This window comes from Pithys albifrons, chromosome 4 (assembly GCF_047495875.1).
Source record: "Pithys albifrons albifrons isolate INPA30051 chromosome 4, PitAlb_v1, whole genome shotgun sequence".
NCBI classification, from domain to species: Eukaryota; Metazoa; Chordata; class Aves; order Passeriformes; family Thamnophilidae; genus Pithys; species Pithys albifrons.
In genome coordinates, this window is record NC_092461.1 from 92,711,761 (window position 1) to 92,726,278 (window position 14,518).

At 40.3% G+C, this 14,518-nt stretch overlaps 1 protein-coding gene across 2 annotated transcripts in view; it reads right to left on the reverse strand.

Moving 5' to 3' along the window:
* Positions 1–14,518, reverse strand: part of GABBR2 (gamma-aminobutyric acid type B receptor subunit 2) — a 482,477-nt gene that overhangs the window by 17,307 nt on the left and 450,652 nt on the right. The window contains exons 15-17 of one of the 2 annotated variants that reach the window (XM_071555005.1): positions 8,242–8,466; positions 2,983–3,165; positions 896–1,031 (exon numbers count right to left, since the gene is read on the reverse strand). In XM_071555005.1, the coding sequence (XP_071411106.1) occupies positions 896–1,031; positions 2,983–3,165; positions 8,242–8,466 (544 nt within the window). The remainder of the gene's footprint in view (positions 1–895; positions 1,032–2,982; positions 3,166–8,241; positions 8,467–14,518) is intronic. The other variant, XM_071555006.1, reaches the window with a different exon arrangement.

Genomic DNA, 14,518 nt, shown 5'->3' on the forward strand with positions numbered 1-14,518 from the left:
TTAATCTTCAACAACTATATTTACAGGAGTAGCTTCTGTTCCGCTTAATCGAGCTTAGGGTGCCACGTCAATCGGAAGCCTGAGTCCTGTAGTGTAACAAACATGCAAATCTACAACTTCTAAACGCAGGAAAAGTAGTTTTTTCACATACTATAGTAATATTCAATGGTACAAAGTTATTTGCCAGGAGCCACAAAGTAGCTAGAGCAGCTAGAGTCAGAAATGGAAGGTGTGTGCCCTGACTTTCACTTTTATTGCATATGCACCAGATCTTATTGCTTCCCAAAAGCAAAATGGCTTTAAGGGAAGAGATTCTCTCGCATATATTTCTACAGGGAATGATGCAAGAGACACAGTGAAAACAACTTAGGAATGTTACAGTTGTCATGACATCCCCTTTTATCAGTTCCTAGGGAAAAATTTTCATACATGAGTGCCTTCAATTCTGCATTTAGAGTCCAAACCAGCACTGAAATATTTACATGCTTCTCTTTTACGTGCTTGGCAGCAGTGTCCAAAACCAGGATTTGAGAACCCTACTCAGGCAAGCACATATTAAACTAGGCTTCCTACTGCTGAAGGCTTAACTCTCTCAAGACCTGAAACATTCTGTGACTTTCTTCTCTTCATGCAGCACAGAAAATTTAACTTCTGAACACAAGTACACTTTTACAAGTTTCCCACTGTACCATGTGTATTACAATAGATGACATACATACAGAAATAACTACTCAGTGGGTACCATATAGCTTGTTATGTGAATCCCCATACTCTCTGGAATGAAACCAGAATATTTGAAGCCCTACCTTACCAAGGTCTGAGTGCTCTGAAATCAATCCAATGAGATTGCTATTCAACGTTTTGGTGGGTAAAGCTACTGATGGATTTTACTCACTGTCACCTTTGCTGTCTGTGAAGTTCCGTATACTAAGAATGTCATTAAGATCCTGATAGTGGTTCTGCTTAATGTATGTTGTTTTCTCAGGAGTGTCCTGAAGTTGCATTGTGACTTCTTCCAAGTCTTTGTCCAGCTGCAAAACAAAGAGAGTACAAATCCCTAAAAATTCAAGAGTCATTGCTTCACATATCTGCATTAACTGCATTGCTTTCTATAATTAGACTAGAAGGCAGGTGATAATGCAATTACTACACTGTGCCAAATGGAGTCTTCTTATAGCACTACTACATTATCTCTAAAAATCTCGAATTGTGTTCAACTGTGATATTGCACACAGGGCATATGAGAGGGATAAGTCTTCGCAGTGGATAGTTTAAGCAATTCAGATGTACTGATGAATGAGAAAGATATGGATGTTAGAAAGCCCAACCTGAAAACTCTTTATTATTTATATGTAAAACTGTGGCATACATAGCTATAACTACTTTGTCCAGGAAAGCATCAAACAGACAGGAGAATATGTGCCCAGCCATGTGAGTGACTGGCAGTCAACATGTAGTTGGCAGTTTTACCAACTGGCAGTCGATCAGGAATGCTTTGCTTTTAGCACTGAGCAGAGCACAGGGTGTTCTCCCCAGAGGCTAACATGCAATTCCATTGCCTACAGCCCCAATAGAATCTATAAGCTTCCTAACAATCTGGGATGCTCTTTGTGGGCAGTTGTGCAGGATGCTGTGTCCACTGCCAGCTTAACTGAATTTTAAAACTGCTGAATTTAGCTTTATGTTGTCTCCCTATAGAACTGGGACATAGCAACTAAAGCCAGATGAGCCAGAGATGTAGCTGCTAGCCATGGTAGGGCATGTTCCAAACCCTCTTGACAATGAAACTCTGATTTGGACCTACTGGTTCTGGGCATTTGATCTATCTAAGCAAAGTTCAAATGAGATCAGCAGGGCCCTACATGCCCTAGTGTGGATCAGTTGCTCTGACCAGCCTTACCTGTGCTCACCCTCATGAGCCTTGCAAAGCACAGGCTGAGATCTTGTGAGTTAGGAGGCTTGATAAAAAAGACTACTGTAGGGTAAAGGAACAGAAATTGTCAGCAGGCAGCTAGGACTTCATTAAAAATTTCAAGGCTTTCTCGTGAAAGGGACCTGGCAAAGCTGAACTACATTTCTTTAAGGCAGAAATACCTTTTGCTTTTGGAATCTTTGGTAGTCTGAGTAGAGACCTTTTAGTTTTCTAGGAAATTGTTGTTACTTAAGGTCTGGACAAAGAAGTAACTGTTGCAATAAAATACCTTTTCTTCAAGGTATAAGAATACTTCACAGACTGAGCAAGAACAGGCAACTTCTGTAAGATATAGATCAGTTATGGTTATCTTGTTTCACAAATTGGGCGGTCTTCAAGACTGATTTGTGATCATTTCAGGTCTCCTGAGCAAGGATGGATATAATTATAAATGTACACCTTGTAGCTCTAATGGAATTAATGTACTCCATGTACTCAGCCTTTCCCTCAGTAGGTATTGAAGAAACTTCACAGCCTTTGTGCCAAAAGGCTCAGGTTATATGATCATAAAGGTCTTTTCTACCTTAAGAAAATATGTAATTCTGTTTCACAGAAGATGTAAAAATCTGTCTACCAAGTTTCTGAGTGAACTCTCAGAGAAGTTGAGAAATAACAGCAACAGCAGTCTCTGAACTCAGCTGTAAACAGGAACAAAGAGCCCTTAAGAGCCCTGGGGCTGCGGGTCTCTGTTACGCTTGTGTGTAAAGGTTACACTTGTACAGCTACTGCTCTGTGGTGCTCAGCACACCCATGTGAGACAGCAGAGTAATTGGCCTGTTATAAATAAATAAGGGAAGTTTTATCTTATTTTGCTAAGACACTTTTCATTTTGTCACACCTCTACTAATTAACTATTCACATAAATTGTCCCTTTCCAATTATTTCAGTATTTTTCTATGGGTGAAGCTATTTTATCTCTAAAAAGTAGACAGCATTTAAGCAGATTTCAGAATTGCAACAAAAAATAGCAAAAAATAAGGTGCGTAGGCAGAATATACAATAAACAATACCTCTGTGATTTTCATTCTCAAGCGGTGGTTCTCTGACTGCAGTCCTTCTAGTCGAGATGTGCTGGCCTGATTGACGCTGGTGACTGATGTTGATGTTTTTGAATCTTCTTTCTTTTGATTCTGAGTGAACTGAAACCGTCTGTTCTGTGTGGCTGCATCTGGATTTGTTCGCAGTGTGATGAGCTGAAAGGTTGAGAAGCCTTAAGAAATCCTGTTTTATTTTTGCAGTTATTTATTTTGTATGTCAAAATACTGAGAGACACACCAAGAGCTCCTTTTTGACTTTCAAGTACAAATCTCTGGGAAGTAAGCTCTGCTTGCCATGAGCAGCACTTGAGACAATTTCTGAATAACTTTATAGAATAGGTGAATGAAAATGATTATGAGAAGGAAAGCATTAAAAATATGAAATGTAATTAGAAAAATATTTATCTGGGGTTTAATTAAATTGAAATACATTGTAATAGTCAAGGAAATATATTTCTCCTTCGTTGATGTCTTTATACTTTCAAAGGATATATTCCTTGTTCAAGAAAAAAACCAATTCACCAAGCTCTTCTCTTTCCAAGCACAGTTTCATCTGAAATTTCTCCTTTCCTATTGTTACAAGTAACACTCAAGCCGAGAGAGGCATGAAGCAGGAGTATTTACAGAGAGAACTCATGGGAGATTGCACTCTGGAGATAACAGAAACTTAATTAGTTTTTTGCAACCAAAAATAAACCAAATATGTTCAAACAAATTAAATCAGCAATTTAAGAAAGGGGTTAACCTTAAACATAATTAATTTAAGCAAATATAAGTAAAATCTAACACTTGGTGACAATGTGAAAATATCACCTGGACATGAGGAGAGAAAGCTCCTGCTGTTTGGCAAGAGGGAGAGAGATTCTCAGATTACTCTTGAGGATACAAAATTTATGTTACTTGTCAGGCAGTAAACATATACATTTGTATACAGACAAAACTGAAGGACATCTCTGCCCGGAGAGCATAGGCATGGCATCATAAATCCAAAGGTGCAGAGTTGTCTGAATAGAGAAGGGGCAATACTTTTTTAAGCACAGCCCAGCCAGATTTTGAGGTATAGCTGCATTTTGGAGTTGGTTCCTCTGTGTCTTAAGAGCATGACACTGTTCTGCAGTTCCAATGGCATGAAGTAACGCCCTAACTTCTGGCTGAGAGAGATCTGACTGGGCAGACACTGAAGCATGTGGTCCCTGGCATGTATTTACAGACAAAATCTGCAGATTGGGATGACACTTGCAGACCATAAATTTCTTTTTTTCATGTGGTAAAGTAGATGGAGAAGGCTAAGATACTCTGTGTCTTTTTCACTGGAGTCTTTATCGGTAAAACTTGCCTCCAGAAATCCCAGATCCCTAAAGCAACTGAACAGAACAAGTTCAGGCAACCTGACAAGTTGTATCCCTGAGGACTAAGGAGATGGTCAGCCATTGTGAGGCCATTCTCAGTTACTTTTGGAAGATGACGTCCATTGGGAGCAGTTCTTGAGGACTGGAAGAAAGGCAATGTCACAGCTGTGTTCAAGAGAGGTGAGAGGAGGATTTGAGAAAATGCCTTCTTCCCACCTTCACCTCAGTCCATTGAGGATGCTGCAGCAAATCCTCTTGGGACCCATTTCCAAACATATTAAGAGCAAGAAGGTGATTAGAAGCAGTCATCATTGATTTATGAAGGAGAAATCCTGCCTGACCAACCTGATTTATAGCTTCATTCAGTGAGATATCTGGGCTGGTAGACAAGGGAAGAGAGTTATTTTTTCTTGACTTAAGCAAAGATTTCAACACTGTCTCCTATAACATCCTCACAGTCAAACAGACAAAATAGTGACTGGGTGGATTCAAAACAGGCTGCACTGACAGGCTCAGAGGATTTTGGTAGCCAGTGACTAGTGCTGTACCTCAGGACCACACTAGGACCCATGCCTTGTTGGTGACCTGGATGGTAGGAGAGAGTATACCTTCAGCAAGTTTGCAGATGATCCTTAGAGAGAATGAGGCATTGATACACCAGATGATTGTGTTGCTGTTCAGTGGGATGTCAAGAGACTGGAGATCTTGACCCACAAGAATCTTCTGAAGCTAGGCAAAGGTGAATACTAAGTCCTGTCCTTGAGGAGAAATAAGTCCCAAGAACTCACTCAAACAACACCAAAAGTGTTTGGCTGGAAAGCAACTTTTCAGTAAAAGCATTGGAAATTGTGGTGCACTCTAAGTAGAACATGAGCCAAGAGTACCCTGAGCCAATGGAGGGGATCCTTCCTTTATGCTCAGCCTGGGTGAGGGTACACTTGGAGTGTTGTGTCCAGGTTTGGGCTCCCCAGAACAAGATAGACATAGGTGCACAGAGAAGGGCCACAAAGATATTTTTTGATTGGATAAGAAGAATGTCTACAGTTACCATCAGTAGGATGCAGTATAATGCTATCAATGTTTCTACCTTTGAATGGAGAGAGTGATGAACATTTGTTCCCTGATCTATCTTACTCTATTATGGGATTTTCCTCATATTTTCTCTGAGGCACTTGGTACTGAACAAAATGGCAGTGGACAAAGTGGACATTTAACTGGAGCATAGTAATTGCTATGTTATAAAGTAAATAAGATTAGTAGAGCTGACAAGAAGGAAGGGGAAAATGTCATGTTTCATTCCCTAAAGTGTCTACATTGTTGAACAGTTGCCTATTCAGATTCATAAAAGGGTTGTGGGGCGAAATTGAATTTCAGTACTGTTGACCCAGGAGCCTGTTAAAAATTAGTTAAAAGGAATGCACTTGGTATAGCAGAGAAATAGTAGCGCTCACCTGGCTCCAAACCACATTACTGCTTGCATCTGTCTGCCTGCAGTTTAATAAATGAAAAAGTGCAGTCTTCCAAGTCCTCATTCTCACATCCTGTGCTTGATGAGCCATAAGCTTTAGTACTTCACCAACAATCTTCCTATGTTGCCAAAATTGTATGAATTTATGACATACTTGTTAAGGGGAGAGATTTGGTGCCTGCATCACACTAACATCTTACCTAGATGAGCAAACTGGGGTGTCAGATATAATCTTCTGCAGGGTCCAGAAGGGCTATTCTGAAATCTGTGCAGAATCAGGTTGCAAGAGAGAGTGCTTGCCAGCCATCCTGCTGTGACTGTGGCACAGCACAGCGAGAAGAGATGTTGGACAAAATATACGAGTGCAAGAATAAGAACTCTCCAACTGGGAAAGCACTCACATGGGCATTGGAAGTGCTGCATTCTAGCCCCTGCTTCAACATCTTTTTTTTTTTTACCTTATCCAATGATGAATTTTATTGCAAAATAGTTGAGCATTTGGAAACCTGACAATGCAAGGAAAGAGGTTAAATACATTACACTACAAGGCTATGGTTCATATTTGTATTTTGAGTAAAAAAGAACTGAGAGGAAACTTGAGAGGAAGGTAATTGGGGTTTAGGAGAAGATCAGATGAAGGGGTTAAAAAAGGAAATAAAAGTCATCTCAGAGTCTGTGACAACAGAAGAGAGGGATGGGCAAAGGAACATTAAAGCAAAAGGGCAAAGAGCTTGGACAGCATTAAGATCTCTCTTTGAAGAGTGTTCTGACATTCTGTGGAGGTATTTTTGGCATCAGTTTTAATATGCATTTTCATACAGCTTGCATACTTAAATCTTGCAGCATTTCAAAGTACACTCTATTGTGTTTATGAATATTCCCTTTATTTAGAATGAAGTTGTGATTCTTCCCTGAGATTCAGAATAAAAATATGACTATGCATGTCTGTATGGCTTTTTAATACTTGAGAAGTGGATTGCAGAACTTGTGAAAACATTCTGTTTAGTCAGGTTTGGAGAATGAATTACTTTGCTTTTTGGCAAATCAGATGTCAGCTTCTGTTGCTAGTCTGTGCCTCCAATTTTCTTCAAAGGGTACACTTTGAGATATATATTAGCTTGTTTCTTTTACACACATAGTTCTTGGTCCCCTCACAGATTGGATGCCACTTAGCATTGGAATCTATGACTACAACTGGCTCAATATTCTAACTAAACATGGTCCAGTAAAGAGGCACAAACTTTTTATCAACAGTCATTTGAAAAACCTAAAAACAGATCTGAGAGATGAAAGGACCTACATTTTGACTCTTGCCTTGCAAATGTTTCAGACATGCCACTGCATATGCATCTGATTTGGGGTGATAAGATAAATTTATGCAAGTAACTTAAAATGAATACAATTGTACATTTTACTTCAAAATATCAAACACATTCCCTAGCCCTTGAGGCTTTGCTAAAGTAAGCTTACATAGTTTTCTCCTCATTCAAGATCTGTCATATTCATGCCTAAAGCTTAACTCTTCAAGGAAAATGATCAAATTCCAGCCCTTTGTGGGTAAGTGTCTTCTCAATTCTTCCAACAAGGCAAACTGAACACCTTTTCAAAACCCAAAAGAGCAAAAAGAAATGAAAGGATATGCCTCCCAGTCTGTGCCTCACTTAGTCTTTTAATACATCCATTCATAAATATAACTTCAGCATCAGCATTTGCCGTATGCATACAGTTTTCCTCTTTAGTGCTGATAAAGCCTGTTGTAGTATACACTTGAATACTTAGAGGTTTCAACACAGTTGATCTTACATCATGCCAGTGAACTAAAAAGATCATACTGTTTTGCAGGTATAGAAACAGAAATCTTGATTATCTTGCTTAGGATATGTAAGAATAAGAATATCTTGGGAAGGGACCCACAAAGATCCAGCTCCTCGCCCTGCACAGGACTACCCCAAGAGAAAACACCCTTGAGATCGCTTCATGGCATTTCTTTGAGTCCTATTACTAGTCACCGGACAGAAGAGAGAAGAAACATGGCAGAGCAGATAAAAGGAACTGTCCCTCCTGAATCTCCACTTACAATACTTTCCAAGAAGTTCCTAAAAGTTGGAAATGGAGACTATTCCATTGAAACTACAGAAAACAACCTTTGTTTCTCCAGTTACAGTTTCAGTAAAAATATAGGCATTAGAAACTCATATGTTCACACTTCTGTAACTTTGCATATTGCAATTTCTCCAGAATCTCATGAAGCTTTGTTTTTCCCTCAGGGTCCAGACACAAGAGTTTATAGATGGGCTTGGTTAAGAATTCACACACATCCCCTGCACTTGAAAAGGCAATAAACATTCATATATTAAATCATAATTATGAAACAGAAGAAAAATATCCAGATCCATATAAAACACATTCACCTACCTTAGGTACAAACACAAGGCAGAGAGTAATGGTGCTGCAGAATATTATGACTAAAGCAACAATGCAGAACTGCACATTGGGTTGGTCTCGGGTAAGGAATGAAACAGCAGCACCAATAATGCACATTATCCCCACGTTGTATACACTCATTCCAATGTACTTGCTGTCATTCAAAGCAGGAATGCTGACATTTCGTGTCTCCCAGGCTAGGAAACACCCAAATAACTGAAATGGTAAAAGAGGTAGAAAAGATGATAATTATAAGAGGGACTGGCTGTCATCTAGAAAAAACATTAATTTAAAACAGGTATGTTTTCTAACTTAACAAATATAGGTGATGTTACAATACAGAGAGTTACATCTGTCTTTTATTCTGTATCTAATTACCTCTGTGATTTGTTTTGCTCACTAGGACAGATTCCCTGCTCTCAAAAGAGCAATCTGTTCTGATGGGAACAAATTTCTCTAAATGCTATGGCTATCTTTATTTTGTACTTTGAGTAATTTTTAAAGACAGTTCTTCATGTTTCTTTTCAGGGATTCCAGTAAAGATACAATGTGCATTGTTCTTTTAGCTATTTTGTAGCAGCTGTTCTCAATATACACTTATCAATCCAGTAATTCATTATATGATTATCACCTACATTAATAAGTAGCAGTGCCAAGATGTGTCCCCATGGGAGATAAATAAACAACGTAGAAAGTGTCACCCGAGTTGTTCTGACTGCAATTATAATGTCTTTTATTATAGTGGGAGTTGGTAACGGCCTTTCAATTGCAGTTGTCTAATGATTTCTGGCATAAAATATTCTTGTGGCAATTTTTTGTTTGCTTTTTTCTTTGGTGTATTTTTAAGTTTTAGACCCTTTGTTACTCACAATATGCTTTTGCAATTCTGCAGGGGAAAGTCTTTAGTGGAAGGAAGCCATCTTCATCCCTTGAAATTTAATTAGATTTTTCTACAACATGAACTACTGCAAACAACTTTTTTCTTGCATTCCTCAGAGTTCTTGCAATGCAGTAAAACCCTAAACGTACTCAAGACGTAAATAGGTAACCCAGCCTACAGTCTAGGCAAAGCCCTGTAGGAGTGTATGGTGCCTTGTGAAGAATGACAGACAGCAGATGGTATTGGAGGGAAGGGAAGGATGGAGAGAGAGACCATCACTAAGCCTCAGGGCATTGTTTCTGTGTTTTCTAGATTTTTCTGATCACAATGCAGGGACAGACAAGAAGGGGAAAGAACAAACGTGCACTCCCACTGACCTTAGTACCCTTCCTCTCACTCCATCCTATGTGTCCACTGTCACATCATGGAAATAATACTATCTTTTATACAAGTGCAAACCCTGTGGTAATCCAGGAAATTGGAGGTCAATGATGATGCCATTTGGGGATTAATTGAAGTTGCCTAGTAGAAATTTACCTTCTGTATGTTTGGTGTGGCAAATAACCTGGATTATAAGAACAGTGTTTTGTTGCCAGACAAATACAAGATAGTAGATAACTGGCAAAATAATATTTGTTCTATGAATCTGGGTTTCAACTGTAGTAACACCTGGACACTAGTAACTGCAAATTGCCTTGATTATTGGCTTCATTTTTACCTCAGCTAACAATAGCAACAAAGCCAACCACTTGTGACTCAGCTGCTTTGCACTCCCACGGGCACTAGCAGCCTGCAGCCACCTACCTACTCACCCAGGCAATTCCAACCAGGACACTGCAGAACATCCAGCCCTGCCCTCTCATCTCTGAGCTTGTCTGCTAGTTTATTTTACTCTCTTGCCTACAGTACATGTCACCCTGCCACATGTTCATGAGCAGACCTGGCTAGAAGGCTTTGGCAGATTAGGCATCTACTCTCAACCCATGGAGTATGGCAGGCTGCAGGAGCTGCCCAGTCCAGGCAAGAGATGTGGGATCACTCACTCACCCACTTCCCAATTCTGCCACCACTGCTGCAGTCCATATCAAGATACATTGGCAGGGGTGGCCCTTTGCAGCAACAGCAGCAGTAGTTACCCTTGCAATCCTTACCTAAATCTTTCTTATCGGCATTCCCACCCTCTCTGCTCTACAAGCTGCTGCAGTACATGGTCCTATCCACGGCACTCCCTTTGCCTCATCATCACACTCCTGCCTCTTCTGTTCAACCCATCTCCTCCAGTAGGACTAGAGCCCACACCTCACTTCAGACCCTTGTCTCTTCTCCTGCCCTTCCCAGTACCCCAAGAACTGCAGGAAGAACAGTGGTGCCTTAGTGGCTGCTGCAGGCAGAGCATGGAAGGGGGCTCTTAAGGGGTCAGGGTGTCTGTAAAGAGCTATCTGGGTCAGCAAGGGGTCTCAGCCATTCAGGTAAGGCACCTGAGGAGAGTGAGCTACTTATCAAGCTGGGTAACTTTGTGCCAGAGCTGCAGCCCATCCCCTAATATAGTTTGAGAGCCCGTCTGGTAAACAAGATAATACCTCCAGTAAAGAGGGATGCAGGCAGCACTCCTCTGCTTTTGGGTCCGGCACTATGCACAGGCAGAGCAGGGAATATTCAGACTCTTTTACAGGCTCTGCAGGAGCAAATTGTTCACTGTATTCACTGCATTCAGGCTACACTGGGGGCATACAGTGACGGTACCTTGTATCAGGACACAGACCTATTCCTTCCAGACACCCCACAGTCTCAACCATTGCCTGTCCTGCACTCCCTGCACTCTTGGTGATGCACAGCTCAGCTGTGCTGCAAATCTACATTTCACCATCCCCTGAAATGACAAACTGGCTGGTCTTGGCTGAGCTGTATTGAGGGGTAGAAGGAATCGTTGTCTGTATTTCTACATCACATTTTTAAAGGGATGAGACACTGACTAACTATGGAGATTTCTATCTTATTCTACTGTGGTTAATTATTAATGAGATTTTTAGGGTTGCAGGTCATCTCTCACTCTTCTCCACTTCTCCCAGTATGAACAGATTCCCTTCCAAAAGCATTATTCTGGGAATACAGCCAACATACTTACATGAGGCCAGCACTTATTACAAATAATGGAGAAGAATTTATAGCTGAGGCAGTTATAAAGTGATCTAAAATATCAATTATAAAGAAAAAAAAGATCATTTGAAGAGTGTTGTGGGGGTTATGGTTTGGCCCATTCTCAATTTTATTTGAGAACAGCATGGGAAATGGTTAAGAATCTTCCAGATGAAAGGAAGATATTTATTTATACAATAACTGAAGAAAGGGAGAGGCTTTTGCAGCCAATGGGTTTCCTCAGAATGATGCACTATTGTAAGGACTTAAGGATCACAGTTGCATGTCTCAAGCACTGTTTAGGCCACAGAAGGACTTTGCCATCAGGTAAGCACAGAATGGAGTGACAGGATGCTGCGAACTCCAGGCCTGGCAGAGGCAAGATCTGGTTAGCACATCCTGGGTAATGCATCAAAACAAAAATTCACACTGTGGCAAACTGTGTAAAGAAGCAACTGCTGGTATGCCTATCACTGGTCAAAGATCACCCTGAGTTATGGGACAGACAGCATTTGTGACCACCAATGACCACTGAAGCCTCCTTCCTTCCCAAATATATTTCCGTGGACACCTGAAACTTGGACTGGAAATTTAAGCCACCCTAATGAGAACTTGAGATAAGATAAAGGTAGTACTATTGTCAGTGTATTATCTCAGGCCTATGGGGAGGTAAACAAAGCTGTGAGAGAAGAATATACCTGATAATGTATAGATAATGGACAAGAAGAATGCAACCACAAGGAAAGCCAACTCAGCAATTGTGCTGAAATAAGCTCCAACTGGATAAAAGGTAGTTTTGGCAGAGTGAGATCATGACCACCAACTCACGGCCCACTGTCCCAAGAAACCCACTGACTCAAAAGAAAAGGAAGACTGAGCATGCAGACTAATGAGCATTAGACAACTGTTTAGCCAATGAGCATTACTTCCTTTGTTTGCTTAAATGTATAAATAGTGAAAAGTTTTGAAAGACCTTGGGACCCCCCCACTGAGAAAGCCAGGGTAAAGAAGGACCAGTGGGATGCCACTGAATCCACAGGTGGTGACTATCTTCTGCTTAATCTGTCCCTCTCTCTCTCTCTTTCTCTCTCCCTCCCTCTCTCTCTTCCTCGCTCCTCTCTTTGCTATTTCTTTGTCTTTCTACCTCACATTTTATTATTAAATAAAATATGACTATTGACTTTGGTATATGGTCTTATTTGCACCTTAATTTAGGTAGAGGCATTTCTCAATAGTGGATCTTAACAACTACAAATTTGAGAGCATTGTTTTTATATTTTTATTAGCATTTGGGGTAAAATTTTTGCCTCAGAAAGAGAGATCTTGTCTAGAAGTCACAGCTGATTTTTGAGATTCAAACATGAATAGAAGCTGAGAGTTTTCTGCAGCCTGTTGCCAGGGCAGTGGTCATCACAGAGGTGCTCCTTGTTTGCCTGCTATAGATGCCTGCAGGGCTCCAGGAGGTTGGTGAGATTTCTCCTCTGAGATAAAGCCTCCCTGAGGGAACATGATGCTTTGCTTTCTCCCCATATGCCCTTCTTATTTTCCTACTTCCTGAGGCTCAGACAATCTGCACAAATGAAAGATTCAGTTTTATGACTGTAAAAGTCCTGTAAATCCCTAAAATGGCTTGACTGAGGAATGGGATGCAGACATTGTTAGTGAAAGGTCCATATTTCTGTGATTCCTTGACAAATTTTGAATATGAAACTTAGGAGCTACAGTTTAAAACACAGATTTATAGTACCTAGTTCAGCTTCTCTACTCCTGGTACCTAAACTTAAAACATTAATCTTTCCCAGATAAGTAAATTACATTTCAAATTACACTTGGGGACATGTAATTCTTGAGACTGCTGTTAATTTCAGGACTATGTGATACTTAGGACTGCCTGCTGGCATTGACAATGCAGCTGTCTTTGTTCTGATTGCTCCTAGAGGGCTTAGGCTGGTAAAGGCTCCTCAGACTTCTACGGGTTTGGGCCTCACACAAAATATAGCAGCAGCCACCTTCACTCAAGACAATGATGCTGGTGATGACTGTGGCATAGACTCATGTTTGGAGAACCAGGCACAATGATGTGCCTGAGATGTGCTCCCTAATCCCAGAGTAGAGGCTGGCTTCAGAAGGAGCTCTCAACTTCTTTCAGAGCTGTCAGGTTTTACGTAATGATAGAGTCTTAATTAGTTGGGCACTTGTGTGGGATGTTAGTTCTGATCTCTGCTGGGAATTTTGATTAAACAGTCTTTAGAGAAGGCGTGCATGAATACACATTGGGGTGGAGGCAGGCAGCTCTTAGCAGTGTTAATGTCCTCATTCAGAAAGGTGTAGGACACATCTGTCCACACTGTTTTATACCAACTCACGTAGGCAGCTCCTTGCTGGCAGTTACAATTTCCATCCTGAGACTTCTGCTGGACCCTATGCATCACAGAAGGAGTTTGAATAACTCAGGCTATGCATTCTCCTATAGAAAGCCACTGTCTAAAAGGCAGAGAGACAACAGTCTACTGTCAAGTCTAATGGCCTAATTTAAGTCCTTTTGGGGATCTCAACCAATGACATACTGAGAGTGCAACTAGGATTTTTAGTCATAGACTTAAAGCCTTTTTCCACTTTGATCTATTAAATACCCATCGTGGTGATGTAGAAAGTGTCACAAAATGTTGTTTTGAATTTTCTCTGAAGTTATGGACAGCTGTACAGGCAAGATTGGTTTGTTTCATCTTTTGTTTGAGGGTAGGCAGCTTCCATTTGACACTACACTAATTTAGAGTATTACCATTGTAGCAGTTGGTATGGTACTTTAGGTTGTGTTGTCAGTGCACCTAATTTTAAGCTGTGAGACAACTGTTGTATAAATTTGGGGAGAACAGTATCTGAAAACCATTGTGACTAAGGATAGAATCCTGGTCAATAAGAGAAATCTGTGTTAAAATCTTAAGAGGGATAACAGGACTATGGTGAATACAATACCCGTGTTTACAGAGTTTAACAGGGAAACTTTAATTTTAAAAAATCTTATACTGAGCAACTTGTTATAGCTGGGAACATAATAAAAGTGTTTGTAGCCAAGGTATTGGAAAACATTTAACTCTGTCTTTTAAAACTCCACTAGTTAATTAATTTTAAAGCTTGTTCAAAAGTATTACTGTTAAACACAATAATGATTACTTACTGATCCACAATATATATTGATATAATCAAGTGTCTAATTTGCTATTGGACTGCATAGACTATCAGATGACAGGC